The following is a 15932-nucleotide window of genomic DNA, read 5'->3' on the forward strand; positions in this document are numbered from 1 at the left end:
CGTGTTTTCATTTTCCTTAATCTCAAGGTATTTTATAATTTCTTCTTTGATTCCATCTTTGACCCATTTGCTTCTTAGTAGCATGTTCAGCCTCCACATGTTTGTTCTTTCTCTGTTTTTCTTTCCATAGTTAATTTCTGATTTCATATCATTATGGTTCAGAAAAGCTGCTTGACATAACTTCTGTCCTCTTAAATTGGTTGAGGCTTGTTTTATGACCTAGCATGTGGTCTGTCCTATAGAACATTCCATGTGCACTTGAAAAGAATGTGTGTTCTGGGATTTTCAGGGGATGTAGTATTCTGTAGAAATCTACTAGTCTGTTGTATCATTTAAAACCACTGTTTCCTTCTTGATTTTCTGTCTGGATGATCTGTCCATTGATGTCAGTGGAGTGTTAAATCTACTATTACTGTATTTTTGTCAGTTTTTTCCTTTATGTTTTTTAGTATTTGCTTTATATATTTATGTGCTCCTATATTAGGTGCATATGTATTAATGAGTATAATACCCTCTTCTTGTGGTGATTCCTTTATCATTATATAATGCCCTTCTTTGTCTTTTTTTATGGCCTTTGTTTTAAAGTCTACTTTGTTTGATACGAATATTGCTACCCCCACTTTCTTGTCATTCCCATTTGCCTGAAGTATCATTTTCCTTCTCCTCACTTTCAGTCTGTGTGTGTCTTTTATCCTGAAGTAGTCTCTTGTAGACAGCATATTTCAGGTTCTTGTTTTTTTATCCAATCAACCACTCTTTTGATCAAAGCATTTAGTCTGTTGACATTTAAAGTAGTTGATAGGTTTGTACTTATTACCATTTTAATCCCTGTTTTCCAGTTGTTTTTGTAGTTCTTTGTTTATTCTTTTTGTTTTTTCTTTTGGTCTGATTATTTTCTTTTGTTGTATGCGTGACTTCCTTTCTTTTTGGTCTTTGTGAATCTATTTTATGTTTTTGATTTGTGGTTACCGTGGAATTCAGGTATGTTGACCTGTAACTATCTACTTGATGTAAACTGACAGTCATTCAATTCAAACACGTTCTAAAAGATGTATATTTTTTATTCCCCTCCCTGATAACTTTGCAGTTTTGATATCCTATCTTACATGTTTATACTTATTCTTTTATCTTTATTATAGAGTTACTTTTACAATTTTTTTGACTGTTTAGTCTACATACTAGCTTATTTAAGTGATCTTCAATTCTTACTATATATTTGCTTTGCCTATTTTGATTTTCTCTTTCCTATAGTTTCTTGCTCCTTTTCCATTTAGAGAAGACCCTTCAATATTTCTTTTAGGGTAGGTTTAGTATTACTGAATCTTTTCAGTTTTTGCTTGTCTGAGATATTCTTTATCTCTCCTGTTCTAAATGATAATCTTGATGTATAGAGTATCCTAGGTTGCAGGTATTTTCCTTTCAGAACTTTTAGTATATTATGCCACTCCCTTCTGACCGGCAAATCAGCTGATAGCCTTATGGGGGTTCCCTTGTAATTAACTCTTTGTTTTTCTCTCACTGCCTTTAGAATGCTCTGTTTGTCTTTAAGTTTTGCCATCTTAATTATGATATATCTTGTGGGTCTGTTCGGGTTCATCTTGTTTAGGACCCTTTGTGCTTTTTGTACCTGGATATCTGTTTCCTTCTTTAGGTTTGGCAAATTTTCAGCCATAGTTTCTTCAGATAAGTTTTTGATCCCCTTCTCTCTTCTCCTTCTCAAACCCCTATTATGCATAGGTTGGCACATTTTATATTATTTTATAGATCTTGTAAGTTCCTTCCATTTTGTTTTTCACTGTCTTTGTCTCCTCTTCTGATTGGGTGATTTCTATTATTCTGTCTTCCAGCTTACTTATTCACTCTTCTGTGTCATTTAGTTAGCTGTACATTGCTTCTAGATTTCTTTTTATCTTAGAAGTTGAATTAATTATCTATTCTTGTTTTGTTCATCTTTATAGTTTCTAGTTCCCTGTTACAGTGATCTGCATTTATATTGATCATTCTTAATTCTTAATTTTTTATTCTTAATTTTTAAAATTCTTTTTTTTTTTTTTTTTTTTGCCGTACACAGGTCTCTCACCACTGTGGCCTCTCCCATTGAGGAGCACAGGCTCCAGACACACAGGCTCAGCGGCCATGGCTCACGGGCCCAGCCGCCCCGTGGCATGTGGGATCTTCCCGGACCGGGGCACGAACCCGTGTCCCCTGCCATCAGCAGGCGGACTCTCAACCACTGTGCCACCAGGGAAGCCCCATTTAGCGTTTTTATTACCACCTTTTTGAACTTGGGGTCTGGTAGACTGGTGAGCTCTGTTTCATTATTTGTTTCAGGGGATTTTTCTTGCTCTTTTAATTGGGAGTATTTCCTCTGCCTTTTCATTTTACTTAACTGTCTCTGTCTCTGAATTTAGGAGAAATGATTATCTATTATGGTCTTAAAGGGGTGTTTTTATGTGGTAGCATCTCTGTGTAGATTCTGTGTGTACGATGGACACCAGCCATGCCTTTCTTCAGGGTATGCTGGTCGTTATCACCTAGATAGGGGGTTTGGTTGGTTTTGGGGGATCTAAAGACTGTGCAGGGTGTGAGGTGGGACTTCCTCTTTGCTGCATAGCTGTTGCCACCCTGTCAGGGACAGGGTCTGCTCCCCAGCTGTTGGAGTAAATGCCCTGAGGGTCAGGCTCAATCAGGCTCCATTCCCCTTGAGTGGTGCCCTGCCCCCAAAGGAGGTGATTGCTGAAGTAAGTGAGGCCCATGTGCTCACAAAGAACCAGTACACCACCTCTGTAGCTGTCTGACGCTCCAGTCAGAACCAGCCCAAGGTCTCATCCGTTCTTCTGTTTATCCCAGATCTAGTGCAAGGCTGTGGTGTGGAGTGGCTGGGGCTGGGGGTTGGGGTGTAGTGGCTGCAGGAATTAAGGTGGCTGTGCTACCACCAGAGCACTGGGCTGACCCCGTGGCAGTCTTCTCCCAGGACCTGTCTGCCCCAGCTCCAAGGCTAAGCTGCTATGTGGAGTGGGTGGAGCCAGAGCATCGGCTCCACTGGGAGGCAAACTGCGGGGTGCTCCTGCGGCACTGCCTGAGCAAGTGCTGACATTGGCCATTTCCACTCCACCCAGATCACATCCCAGGACCAGCAGTCTGTCTCTGCATAGCTAGACCAAGTCTTCTCCCAGGGCTTGGTTGGCCCAAATCTAGCACCAGGCTGTGGTATGGAGTGAGCGGGAGCGGGATGTTCAACCAGCTTGGATTGGGGAGTGTGGCAAAGTGGCAGCTGCCAATACAAAACTCTCTCCGCCCTGATTTTTGGTAAACCAGCACATGCGTGCTCCTCATGAGTAGAGTCTAGGCTCCTCTAGCCCTTCTGTCTGTCCTAGCAGTTTTCCCAGCAGCCAAGGGTGCTTTTCTCCTCCTTGTAGGACCCCAGGACTGGAATGCCCAGTCTGTGGCTCAGCCCACTTGCTCCCCACATTGAGGGTCTGCCCATGGGGACCTTCTCTTCCTTTCAGATCCCTCTCAGATGGGGGTCCCAACCCTATGCCTTCTCCATCCTACCTGGTTATATGGAAGTCTTTCTTGCAGCCTTGGTTTTATAGGAGTTCTTCTGCCATTTTCCAGTTAGTTTTCCATGAGAATTGTTCCACATGTAGATGTATTTTTGGTATGTTGTCAGGGGAGGTGAGCTCTATGTCTTCCTACTCCACCATCTTGATCTCTCCTCTACAGTTATTAATTTTGTAAAGTATCATGTGGTTTATGTTAACTGGGAAAATTTCTCAGCTTAATTACACTTATGATAAATTATACCATCAGATAGCTTACAAATGTTTTTGACACTTTGAAAAAATAATTAGTTGTTGACAGATAACAACCCTCACAAAATAATTTTTTGCAGTTACTGACTTTCCCTCATATGTATTCATTTCAGAAATGTACGTTTGCCTCATAAAAGTATATATTTGGGGCACTTTCCTGGTGGTCCAGTGGTTAAGACTCCGCACTCCCAATGCAAGGGACACAGGTTCAATCCCTGGTTAGAGAACTAAGATCCCACATGTCACGTGCTGCGACCTTAAAAAAAAGAAAAGTATATATTTGAAGATGATAACTTTACGTTTCTAGGACCCTTTCCCCTAGTAAATTAAGTTGGAAGTTCAGTACCCTACAGAAACATAAACTGTATTCAAGCAATAAGATTGGTTAAAAATTGGTCCTAGTGTTAGAAAATATCCTAATTAATTAATGCATTTTCATATGTTTAATCCCAACATGGATCTTTTCCCCGTACTTCACCTCTCAGCCTTTATGCTGCTGTGTTGGAAAGGTATTGCCTTGCAGATAAAATCAGCCACTCACCTCATGGGGTAAGGCCCATCTTAGGAATGTATTGCCTTGCAGCAAAAATCACCCTTAAACTTAGTCTGTCATTGAGGGGTTTTCTCTCGTTTTGGCCTAATGCACATGTTTCTCTCCATTCCACACATAAGGAAAACTTTTAAAGCTTTCTGACATTATTTTACTTTTACTGTAGGTAGATTGATTTTACCTATCCCTGTGAGCTCTGTGATGCTGCATCTCCCTTTCTTCTAAATCTATCTCATTGTATCATAGCATTCATATTTATAGGACTTACATTAAAATAGTGAAAAAGCTATTCTAAGACTGTATTGTATTTTAAGGATTCTGCACATATTGTTATTTATCAATAGGCATTACATTTTATTACCCCAAATCATGAGATCCCTTGGATAAAGCGGACTGTTGATAGGAGGAGACATTTGAGAATAAGTTCCTAAAGAGGTACTTGAGAGGAAATTCCTTCTTTTTTCTTTAGCTGGAAATCCTGAGAAACTAAGGGGAGAGAGAAGAATAAGACATTGACCTCTGTGTGTACCTAGTAAATAAAAGTCTCAGTATTTACCAGCACAACCCAACTAATTACCTAAGAATCAACATGATGGTTTGGGGGAACAGCAAATGAAAGTACAGACTTAAGCTGAAATTGCCTCATAAGTTTTTTTTCCCCCACCAGATTGTTTGACCTCACAGACACGTCTCAGGTTAAGTGGGATGTTGGTAAGCATCAATTACTTTGTAAAATTGTATCACCATGTTAAGAAACACATTTTAAAACTGATTCCACATATTTTCTTTGGTGGTTTCTTAAGCATTTATCTCATTTATTTGTAATCTTTCTTGTTTTCTGATAAATGTATTTATTCATAGCTGTAAGTTTCTTTCTAATTAATCAGCTGTGTTCAATACATTTTAACATGTAGTGCTTTCGTTATCATTCACTTCTAAGTATCCCATTAGAGTTCCTCTTTAACCAGAAAGTTATATATTAGTGCTTTTGTCATTTCTAAACTTTATTTTTTGTCGTTTTGTTATTTTACTTATTTAGCCCTCATCATATTATGGTTAGAGAGTGCAGTCTGTGTGTTGTTGATACTTTAACACTATTGAAGCTGCCTTATGGGTTGGGAGTTTGCCATTTACGAAGATTGTTAATGTTCTGTGTATGCTTGAAAATGTTTCCTATGTAAGGTGTAATTTTTATATATATTAGATTAAATTTATTAATCATGTTATTCAAATCTGCATCATTTTTTGAGTGTTCTTTTTAAAAGTTTAATTAATAGTAGAAAAGTTGTGTTTTTGCTAAATATAAATCCTTTTAACTTTTTCTTCCACTTACAACACGATTTTTTGTATCTTTCCATTTTAGGATGGTCTTGTTAATGTAGGATGGATGGACTGTGCCACCCAGGACAACCTTTGTAAAAGTTTGGACATTACAACAAGTACTACTGCGTATTTTCCTCCTGGAGCCACTTTAAATAACAAAGAGAAAAGTGGCATTTTGGTATGAATCACTTTAATTTCTTTACACACACACATAATTAAATACATCATTTTGTAAACAATGAGCAAAACAATGAACTAATTTATATCATCTGATTATAGGACACTTAATTGTTTAGGACAAATATTTAATTTCTGGGATTCTGTTTAATACTTCAGTTTATAAAGTTAAGCTATAAGGATTATTTTTAAACTGGCATAAACCATTACAGTTTTAAAAACCCAAAGGTATGGAATACATTCTCAGGTTAAATGAATATTTATTGGTTTCCATTTATTTGTATATTTTCTAATGTTAAAATATAAATCATTGGTAGGTTTAGATGGAATCTGGTGTCTGTTTTTTTTAAAGTACCCTGTTTGATTCCGGTGTAAACTCAGTTTGGCAATCTACTGGTGTGGTTCACATTCCTAATTTTATAAATGAGGAAACTGAGGTTCAAGATACTTGTCAAGGAGCTGAGACAAATACTGGGATATCGGATAGGTCCCTAGAGAACCCACAAAGAAAAAAAGACTGATATAAGACAGACTACCTTTAGTTTTCTTTTCTGTATTTTAATTTTTCCTTTTTTGGTATTGACAAGATTATACATATTCATTACAGAAATTCATATTTGGTATATAAATGTATAAAGAAAGAGGCAAAGTTCATTAAAATTAAATCACCTATAGGCAAGCACCATCAAATCTTGGTACATACCCTTCCAGGTCTCTACCTATATGTACATACAATTATGACTTCATGTAGACAACTCACCAGTTTTGTCTTTGGCCCAGACATAGATATTCTCCAGCCCATGCAGTATTTCCCCTGGGATATTAATTGATGTCTTGAACTTAGATCTGTAACTATACTCCTGATACTTCCCCATACATCTGCTGAACCCAGTTTTTCCCCATCTCAGTTGATGAAAACTTCATCTTTTATCGTTAAGGCCAAACACCTTGGGAGTCATTCTTGACCCCTCTTTTTCTCATACCATATAACCTATACTGTTTTCATCAGGGAAATCTGTGGCTGTGTCTTTAAAATCTTTCCATAATCCACCTCCATCGCACTTATCTCCTTATAACATACACTGTAATTTACTTATTTATTTACTCTTTCATTATTTTTCTTCAGTAAATTTTAAGTTTGGATTTTCCATTGATATATCCTAAATGCCTAGAATATTTGGCACATAAGTACTATATATAGTGCCTACTTATGTGCCTTATATTGTGTGTGTGTGTTCCTGAATAGTAAGTAGTATATACAATAATTCCTCTAAATATATACATCAATCAAAAATACATCAACAATTCCTGAATAGTAATCCATTGACTAAATGTAACATACTGAGTTTAATCAGTGCTCTCTTGATAGATATTTGTTTCTACATTTTTATGATTGTAAGCAGTGTTGTAATGAACCATCTTGTTCACCTTTGTGTGCTTCTTCCATTACCTGTTCAGAATGAGATGTCTGCAGCAATTTTAAATTCAGTTCATATTGCCAGAATGCCCAGAAAAGTTGGGTTTATTTACACTGTGCCATTAGCTCATGAGGACTGCCTGTACCCTGGCCAACACTTTTAGGCTCTTGCCTTCAGTACTACAATCTCATATTTCAGTGAGGTCTTTGGGCTTTTTGATATAAAACAGCAAGCTCAGATATGATCTTAGGAAACATAAATGAGTGATATTAGAAATGTGACAACACAGAGTGACGAATTAGAAGTCCCTGTCCCTCCTAAAAGCATTCAAGTTTTAAAAAATGTAAAACACTGCCAGCTAAATATGTCTGGCAGGTGAAATTCAGAGGCTGGACAGTAGTACCCTTCTAGACGTAACTGCCATATTTTACTCTAAAACAAACAGGTTTTTAAGGAGGTTCTACTGGATTTGTAACTTACATATTTATATAAGCTTCTGTGGGAATATTTTTAGTTAAATCTTCATGAATGTCACTAAAGTGAATGAGCTTATAGTACTGAGACATGAAAGTCTTCTGTTTTGGCCTTTTAAGCCCTTTGGTAACAAGTTATTTCATAGATTTTTGAGAACATACTATAGATTTTTTTTTAAGCTGAAAATCTGAGTTTTCTGTACTTATAGACATTGTTTCTATTGATTATTCTCACGTTGAACACAATTAAACTGTGAATACAGTGGTAGTTCCTACAAGTTTTTAATGGAGTTTTAGATCTTTCAAGTAACATGAATTTCAAACAAATAGTTTATTATACTTAAAGATATACAATAAACTGTTTCATCAACCCCTGTATACATTTTCTGGATGTAACTATTGCTGCACTCTTTGTAATAGCAGCTGCTTCCATGAGAAGTAGAAGAGCAAAGAGAGTTCTGTGAGAAAAATATGCTGAGGATAAAATATGGACAGAAATAAAGAAGGTTTGTTAGAATTGAGATGTGTCTATTTCAGTTGTTTTGTTTTAAATAAGAGACCTAGATCTAAAATAATTTAAAATTTCTTTTATATATATACATTTTACTCTGTAAAACTCCTAAGTGGTTTGGTTTTGGTACATTATTTCTAAAAATCTCTATTAATAAACAAAGTCCATTCCTGTTTTCCAATAATAAGTTTTTCTTATCTTAATTCCTATTAATTATTGATTGGGGTATGAAGCATCTTAGATCACCAAATATTCTAGTGTTTTAACAATTTTTAAAGAATTCGTAAAGCATTGGTATTCTGTAAAACATGTTAACATTAAAAATAAACTGAACATACCATGGCTTTTTCCCAGTGAGCCAGAGGTCACTCCAGGTTATTTTGAGGATTATCATAGAATATGCAGTACAGTTAATAGAAAATTCCAGGTAATGAAACACCTAATAATGAAATTTATTTTACATCACTATTTTTTAAAGAAACAGCCCAGTTGTCCTTTTTTTTGGAAAAGGACAACACTTAGGATAATTAGCTTAAAAACTGTGTAACTTCTATGATTTTTTTCCTTAAAAGTTCTTTCTCTGAAAACTGAAAAACTAAGACACTAAAATAAGTGAATGTTGATTAAAAAGATTACAATATAATTCTCTTTAATTCTAGTTTCTTAATTCATTGGATGCTAAAGAAATATATTTGGAAATAATGCATAACCTTCCAGATTTTGAACTACTTTCGGCAAACACACTAGAGGTAATATTTTTTTAATAATAAATAGTATTTAAAAAATGTTGGTAACATTTCAGATCTTAACATTGTAAAATCAGTATTTGTTTTATTCATTTTGGGGAAGAAGTAGCAGTTTCAAAGGACTTATATATATAGCAGTTGGTTCTAGGTTGAACTCTAATGCCAGGGTTGCTGGCATTGCAGCTTCAGTGTGGATCTGTAGTTTTGGAAACCTAACTAGACCTGAAGATAGGTTGCAGGAGGTGCACCAGAAAAGGCAAGATTTTGATCACAAAGCAACTTTGGATCTGATCTGTAACTCTTTGTTCTCGCTTACAGAACTATCTGTATTGTTCACTGAGAATTAAGAAGCAACTTTAGAAATATTCAGTTTGTAGTAGAATCAATTATTTTTTCTACTTTTTGATCCCAGAGTGTTCTAAGTCTATATCCCTACCAAACTTTCTGTTAAAGAAGAAACCTGACTTCCCCGCCTTTCAGCTTTTTGGCTCTGTGTTGTTGAAATCATACTTTTTCCTGGCACGGTCATTGTCTTTAAGATTTTATGATTTAGTGACTCTCTTCTTTGTGTAGTATTATATAATTGATTTATATAGCATTATTCCAAATAAACTACAAAATAAGAATATGACTGGGTCTGAATTTTAGACAGTATTTTGAAGTAATGGGTAGGATAGTTAAAATTAAGTCAAAGAAATAGAAATTATTGATAGAACTCAGGATTTCCCATCTCTGATGTTTCTTTTCCTTTATCACTTTCTTCTTTAATCACTTTTAAGGATCGTTTGGCTCATCATCGGTGGCTCTTATTTTTTCATTTTGGAAAAAATGAAAATTCAAATGATCCTGAATTGAAGAAACTAAAAACTCTACTTAAAAATGAACATATTCAAGTAAGAAAAGTGTATTCTGCCTAGCCTTCTGCTTATGTGTTTTCTTCTTAATTTAGTACATAAAGTTATGTCTTAAATAACATAAAAATGTTTATTTGAAATTCTAGGTCAAGAAACCCCTAAATGCCTTTGTTCTTCTGTTGTGTTTTCTTTTTTCTATTAAAAGTTAAAATGATATCTGAAAAAGGTTAACCTTCATTTCTCTTGGGTAGTTGGTATGTGATAAATCTGTATGATAGTTTTTCTGGAATGCATACTATAGAATAGGATATCTTTCCCTGTTTTAAATTCTTATTTCTTTATATAAGTAATTTCATATTCATTATTTTAAATTAGGATATATAAATAAGCACAAAAATGAATTAAAGGAGATGCCTAAAAATTATCCACATTTTCTCCACTGTTAATAAACCTACTAAGAATTTACTGTTATAACCTTTCAAGCATTTTAGGTGTGGGCATATGTATGTGTGTGCACATATACGCATATTGTAATGGCCATTGTAATAGACACACATGTAAATTTATATGTATGCTTTTTAATCAAATTAGATTCACTAAATTCTCTTTTGTAAAATTTTACATTTAGTGATATAAATTTTTCCACATACCAGTGTAATATATATGTGTATATGTGTGTATGTATATGTAAATGTATCAGTTATCATCCTAAAGACCAAGCAGTATTTCACTGTATGGTTACACCATGATTGTTTGACAAATCCTCTTTTACTGGTGACTTTGTTTCCATTTTTATATCAAAAAGATAGACTGCAAAAATGCAGTATGAGGAATTTTTTTGAACCAAGGTTATATATTTTCTTCAAAGTTTTTTATGCTCATTACCAGAGTCTTCCAGGAAGTTTATATCAGTTTATATTCTTACTGACAGCATGTAAGTGACCATTACTCTATACCAGTGGCAGCCCTGGTATTATCATTCTTTATAATTAGCACTGTTCTGATAGGCCAAAAGTGATTTGTTAATAATACTCATTTTCATTTATTTGCTTTCTACTTTACTTTCCATGTATGTCTCTGACCCATTTTCTTTCTCCTGATAGGATGTTCATCTTTTTATTTCTTAATAGATCCTTTGTCTTAAATGCTACAAATATTTTTTTTGGTTTATCATTTGCCCACTGGATTTTTTTTCCATACCGTATGAAAATGTGAACCTTTTTCTTTATTATTTCTGCTTGTAGGGTCTCTCTTAAGATGTTCTCTCTTTCCCCCACCCCAAGATTATATAAATATTCTCTACATTTTTAGAAGGGTGGTTTCTTAAACAACTTAATATTTTCTTGGAAATTTCCTCTCAGATTTTTGAAATCTCTAGGAGGCATTTTTTTTTTATAACTAAATTTAGTTTCAGTGTTAAATGTAAATGATTTCTGTCTCTTACTTTCATGGTCCGTTAACTACTGTTTAGAAGCTGTGTTGTTATAGCAGTGTCATTTTTGGATTATCCTTATGAATATTTAACTGAATGGGTAAGATTTTATTTTCAACGGATTAAACCTTCTCTTTATACTTTAGGTTGGCAAGTTTGACTGTTCCTCTGCACCAGACATCTGTAGTAATCTCTATGTTTTTCAGCCATGTCTAGCAGTATTTAAAGGACAAGGAACTAAGGAATTTGAAATTCATCATGGTAAGAAGGGAAAAAGTGATAAAAATTTCTCGATTTTTAAATAGTAATTCTTAATTCTACTCTTTAACCTTGTTTTATATGGACATGATTATGAAAAATAACTTTGCTCTCGCTTATTAGTAAATTTGTGGGGAAAGATATTTTGAATTAAATATAGTTGTTTTATCTTCTTTACTCTTTAAAATAAATCCCTTTTTTCTCCCCTCAGCAAGAGCTCTGATGACTTATCAGGTTATTAAGGAATTTCAGGGTTTGTCTTGTTGACAAAAATAAGAAACACCTAGTTTCCATTTCAGTGTGCCAAATGTAGCATCTCAGTCATTATGGGCAATTTCTAGACCTTGTTTTGGATTTTTCAAACACTAGATGACCAGACATCTCCATTAACTGCTATGTTATCTCTCTTGAATTTATATTTCTGTATTTTACCTTGTTTGGGGCTTTAGCCCTGCATCATGGAAGTACATTTCTAATTCCTAGGGTTTGGAATACAACATCGTCCCTGTCCTAAAAAAGGTCAAATGTAGCAAAAGAGAGACATAAACTACTAACACAGTAAATAACAGATATTGATAACTATGCCTGTTACATGACAAGCACTCTTTTAGGTGTTAGGAATACAGAACTATAAGACATGGACTCTGCTCTCAAGAAGCTTAAAATATCATCTAGTGGTGGGTGAGAGGAGGGAGATTTATAGGAAAATATGAAAAACATTGTAATAGTCATTATGTATAAATTATAAGATCAAATAAAGAGACACTTGCATAGTATAGGTCAGGAGGTGATCTTTGAATCAAAATGACATTTGAATACTCAGTTTCCCAAAGCAAATAAGAGAAAAACAGTGAGGCCCTGTAGACTGAAGAAATTCTGTGAGCAAAGACTTGACAAGATAAACTTAACAGTAACTACTGTTTATTCAGTATTTTTTATAAATGAGATGTTTTTTCTAAAAGAATTTGCATATTGTGTATATCCATTTTTATCTTCACAACAACCCAGCAAGGGAGAAAACTGAGGCTCAGAAAGATAAAGTAACTTGCCCATGACAACTAGTAATTGGTCAAGGTAGATTTTGTATCCAGATGTATCTGACTCCAAAGCCTAGGCTTATAGCCACGCTAAACTACGCCACCTCCTGAAAGTGCTGGAAATGACCCAAATTTTAATAATGGAGTTCTCATCTTTTTCACCTATGAAATATTTCTCAGATTCCCCCTCGCTGCCTTATTTTGGGGTCCATCATCTTCTTCATCTTCTTTAATATTCTCCAATATAATTGTCTCATAGCATTTTCTCTTTACAATTAATTACTCGTTTTATTTGCAGATTTATTACCCTAGAATACCTAGAACATTGACATGTCACTTTTTTGCCTTGAATCTCCTGATCTCTTTTAGAATAAATTTCAGATTTCTTAGCATAGGAGCAATGACTTTGTCTTGCTTACCACTGTATTCCCAACACCTAGGATGCTGGTCTATAGTAGCTCAGTAAATAGTTGTTAAATTAATAGGGTACATTCACTCTCTGCCTCTGCCTGTTTTTCCAGCCTCATCTCCCACCTCTGCCCCTCCAAATAATCTTAGCTCCGCTACTTGTAGATCACTGAAAATATGTTTTCACTCCTATGCCTTTACACAAGATTTTTTTTCTTGCTCTTGTATTGTAATCATTTCTTCCTGCCCCTCAAAATATTTAGCAAACTCCAAGTCACCCTTCAAAACTTTGCATAAAGCATTTTCTCGCTGTAATATACTATGAATACCCAAGTACTTCCTTTTGTATGTTGTCACTAACTTTATAGCATAACTTGTATTATTTCTTTGGATTTAAATAGGTATTGAGTATTGGATTTAAATAGGTGTTTATTATGAACATTATGAACTAGTAGAGAAAACAGACAAATAGATGGGCAACTTTTAAAATGTCTGAGGGCTTCCCTGGTGGCGCAGTGGTTCAGAGTCCGCCTGCCGATACAGGGGACGTGGGTTCATGCCCCAGTCCGGGAGGATCCCACATGCTGCGGAGCGGCTGGGCCTGTGAGCCATGGCCGCTGAGCCTGCGCATCTGGAGCCTGTGCTCCACAGCGGGAGAGGCCACAGCAGTGAGAGGCCCGCGTACCGCAACAAAAAAAAAAAAAAAAAAAAAATGTCTGAAGTGAGGAATATTATCTGAGTAATAAATTATCCCAAAACTTAGCAGCTTAAAACAACAAACATTTATTAACTCACACAGTTTCTGGTGTTCAGGAATCTGAGAACAGCTTAGCTGAGTGGTTCTGGCTCACGTTTTCTCATGAGGTTGCAGTCAGGGTGGGTAAGGACTACAGCCATCTGAAGGTTAGACTGAGGCTGGCAGATTTGGTTCCAAGCTCACTCATGGCATAGTCAGGAGGCCTCAGTTCCTTACCAGGTGGGCCTCTCTGAATGGCTACTCACTTCTATCAGAATGAATTATCAGAGAGAGAGAGACACAGACACACACACACACAAGCAATGATAATCTGATCTCAGATAATATAAACCGTCACATCCACCATATCCTATTGGTCACATACACCAACCCTGGTACAGCAATGGTATGAGTACCTGAGGTAGGCATCATTAGGAGCTGTCTTGGAGACTGACTACCATAAGAGATAAGTATGGGTTGCACTTAGGCAGAACATATAGATGGAATAATTTTCTGAGGTTAGAGAAAGCAAGCTCTTCATTGAGATCTGAAGTAGAAGTAATGGTTATACAACTAAAGAGGTGTTAAACACATTCCAAGCCCAGGAACCAGCAAATGTATTCATGGACTCAAATAAAAGGGTACCTCATTCATTCTTAGAAAGCAAGAATTTCAGGATAACTGGAATGTTGAGTGTGGAAACGAATGAGACTTGAGGCTAGAGAGGGCACCAGAGAGTCCAAATTATGTGTTTCCTCTGTCAGGTAAGGTAATTTGGACTCTATCCTGGAGGCATAGCAGAGGGATTCATGGATTTAAGCAGAGACATGATTTAACTAGTTCTACATTTTAGAAAGGCAACTGGCTGCCTAGAATGGATAAAAACAAAAATTGGACGAAAGGAGAGCAGGTAGAAGTCTGATGCAGTCATTTATGTAAGAGGAGATGGCTCCCTTATCTAAATAGTGGTAATGTGGAAGAAAAGAAGTGGACAGAGTTTTTAAATACCAAGAATACAAAATCAGTATAACTTGATGATTGGGGGGTTTTGGGGGCGGGGGTCGGATTTTTGTGTGTGTGTGTATTTTTTTTTTTGTTTTTGGCTGCATTGGGTCTTCGTTGCTGTGTGCAGGCTTTCTCTAGTTGCAGTGAGCGGGGACCACTCTTCATTGCAGTGCGTGGGCTTCTCATTACAGTGGCTTCTCTTGTTGTGGAGCACCAGCTCTAGGGCGTGCAGGCTTCAGTAGTTGTGGCTCACCGGCTCTAGAGCACAGGCTCAGTAGTTGTAGTGCATGGACTTAGTTGCTCCGCAGCATGTGGGATCTTCCTGGACCAGGGATCGAACCTGTGTCCCCTGCATTGGGAGGCAGATTCTCAACCACTGCACCACCAGGGAAGCCCCAATGATTGTGTTTAGATGTAGGGGAATAAGAAAAGGAAACCCAAGCTTCTGACTTGGTGAATTGGCAACTGAGTGACTGCACCATTCCGTGAGGAAGAGCACACTGGGGGAGGAGGTACCATGGAGTAGACACCCCCAGTTCACAGTCAATTTATAGGCTTGGTTCTTAGGAGAAGAGATTGGGCTAAAACAGTAGATACAAATGATCATCATATCAATGGTAATCGAAGCCTTGGGTTGAGTATGAGCTTGTCAAAAGTACATAGACAAAATCAGGACCCTATGGGTCACTTTTAAGGGACTGTCAAAGATAGAATTCATGAAGCAATTCAGCAGCAGCTAAAGAGAAAAAAGCAGGAAAATGTGGTGTTATTTTTCACTCTATTTAAATATTTATGAAAATCTCTCTCTTCTACTGGCTTGTGAACTCCTTAAGGAGAAGGTCTGTATCTTTTTAAATTTTGCATGCACTATGGCATTTAAAACAGGACCTGACACATAATAGGTACTTGGCTTAATATTGACTATCGAGTGAATAAGTCAGAGGGCACATGGGAAGATGGACTATGTGCTGGTCCGAAGAAAGCTATTATTTGCCAAGCCAAGGAGTATATTCTTTAGGCAGTGGTCTTTATGCAACATGATCAGATGAATGTTTTTGTAACTTGCCTGTGGTAGCAATGTAGAAAATGAATTAGTTAAGGAAGGCAGAACAGAAAGACCAGCTTGGTTATTTAAGTAGGTCAGACTAAATTTAGGCAGTAGCCTAAATTGGGGTTGGAGATGGTAAAA

The 15932-nt window shown here is 36.2% G+C and overlaps 1 protein-coding gene across 11 annotated transcripts in view; it reads left to right on the top strand.

Annotated features, from left to right (window-relative positions):
• The window catches only part of DNAJC10 (DnaJ heat shock protein family (Hsp40) member C10), a 95052-nt gene that overhangs the window by 29753 nt on the left and 49367 nt on the right, over positions 1-15932 (top strand). For 6 of the 11 annotated variants that reach the window (XM_059054587.2, XM_067026426.1, XM_067026425.1 and 3 more), the window contains 5 exons: positions 5033-5076; positions 5729-5866; positions 8927-9016; positions 9793-9906; positions 11446-11560. In XM_059054587.2, the coding sequence (XP_058910570.1) occupies positions 5033-5076; positions 5729-5866; positions 8927-9016; positions 9793-9906; positions 11446-11560 (501 nt within the window). The remainder of the gene's footprint in view (positions 1-5032; positions 5077-5728; positions 5867-8926; positions 9017-9792; positions 9907-11445; positions 11561-15932) is intronic. The other 5 variants (XM_067026427.1, XM_067026429.1, XM_067026428.1 and 2 more) reach the window with 1 other exon arrangement.

This window comes from Kogia breviceps, chromosome 2 (assembly GCF_026419965.1).
Source record: "Kogia breviceps isolate mKogBre1 chromosome 2, mKogBre1 haplotype 1, whole genome shotgun sequence".
NCBI classification, from domain to species: Eukaryota; Metazoa; Chordata; class Mammalia; order Artiodactyla; family Physeteridae; genus Kogia; species Kogia breviceps.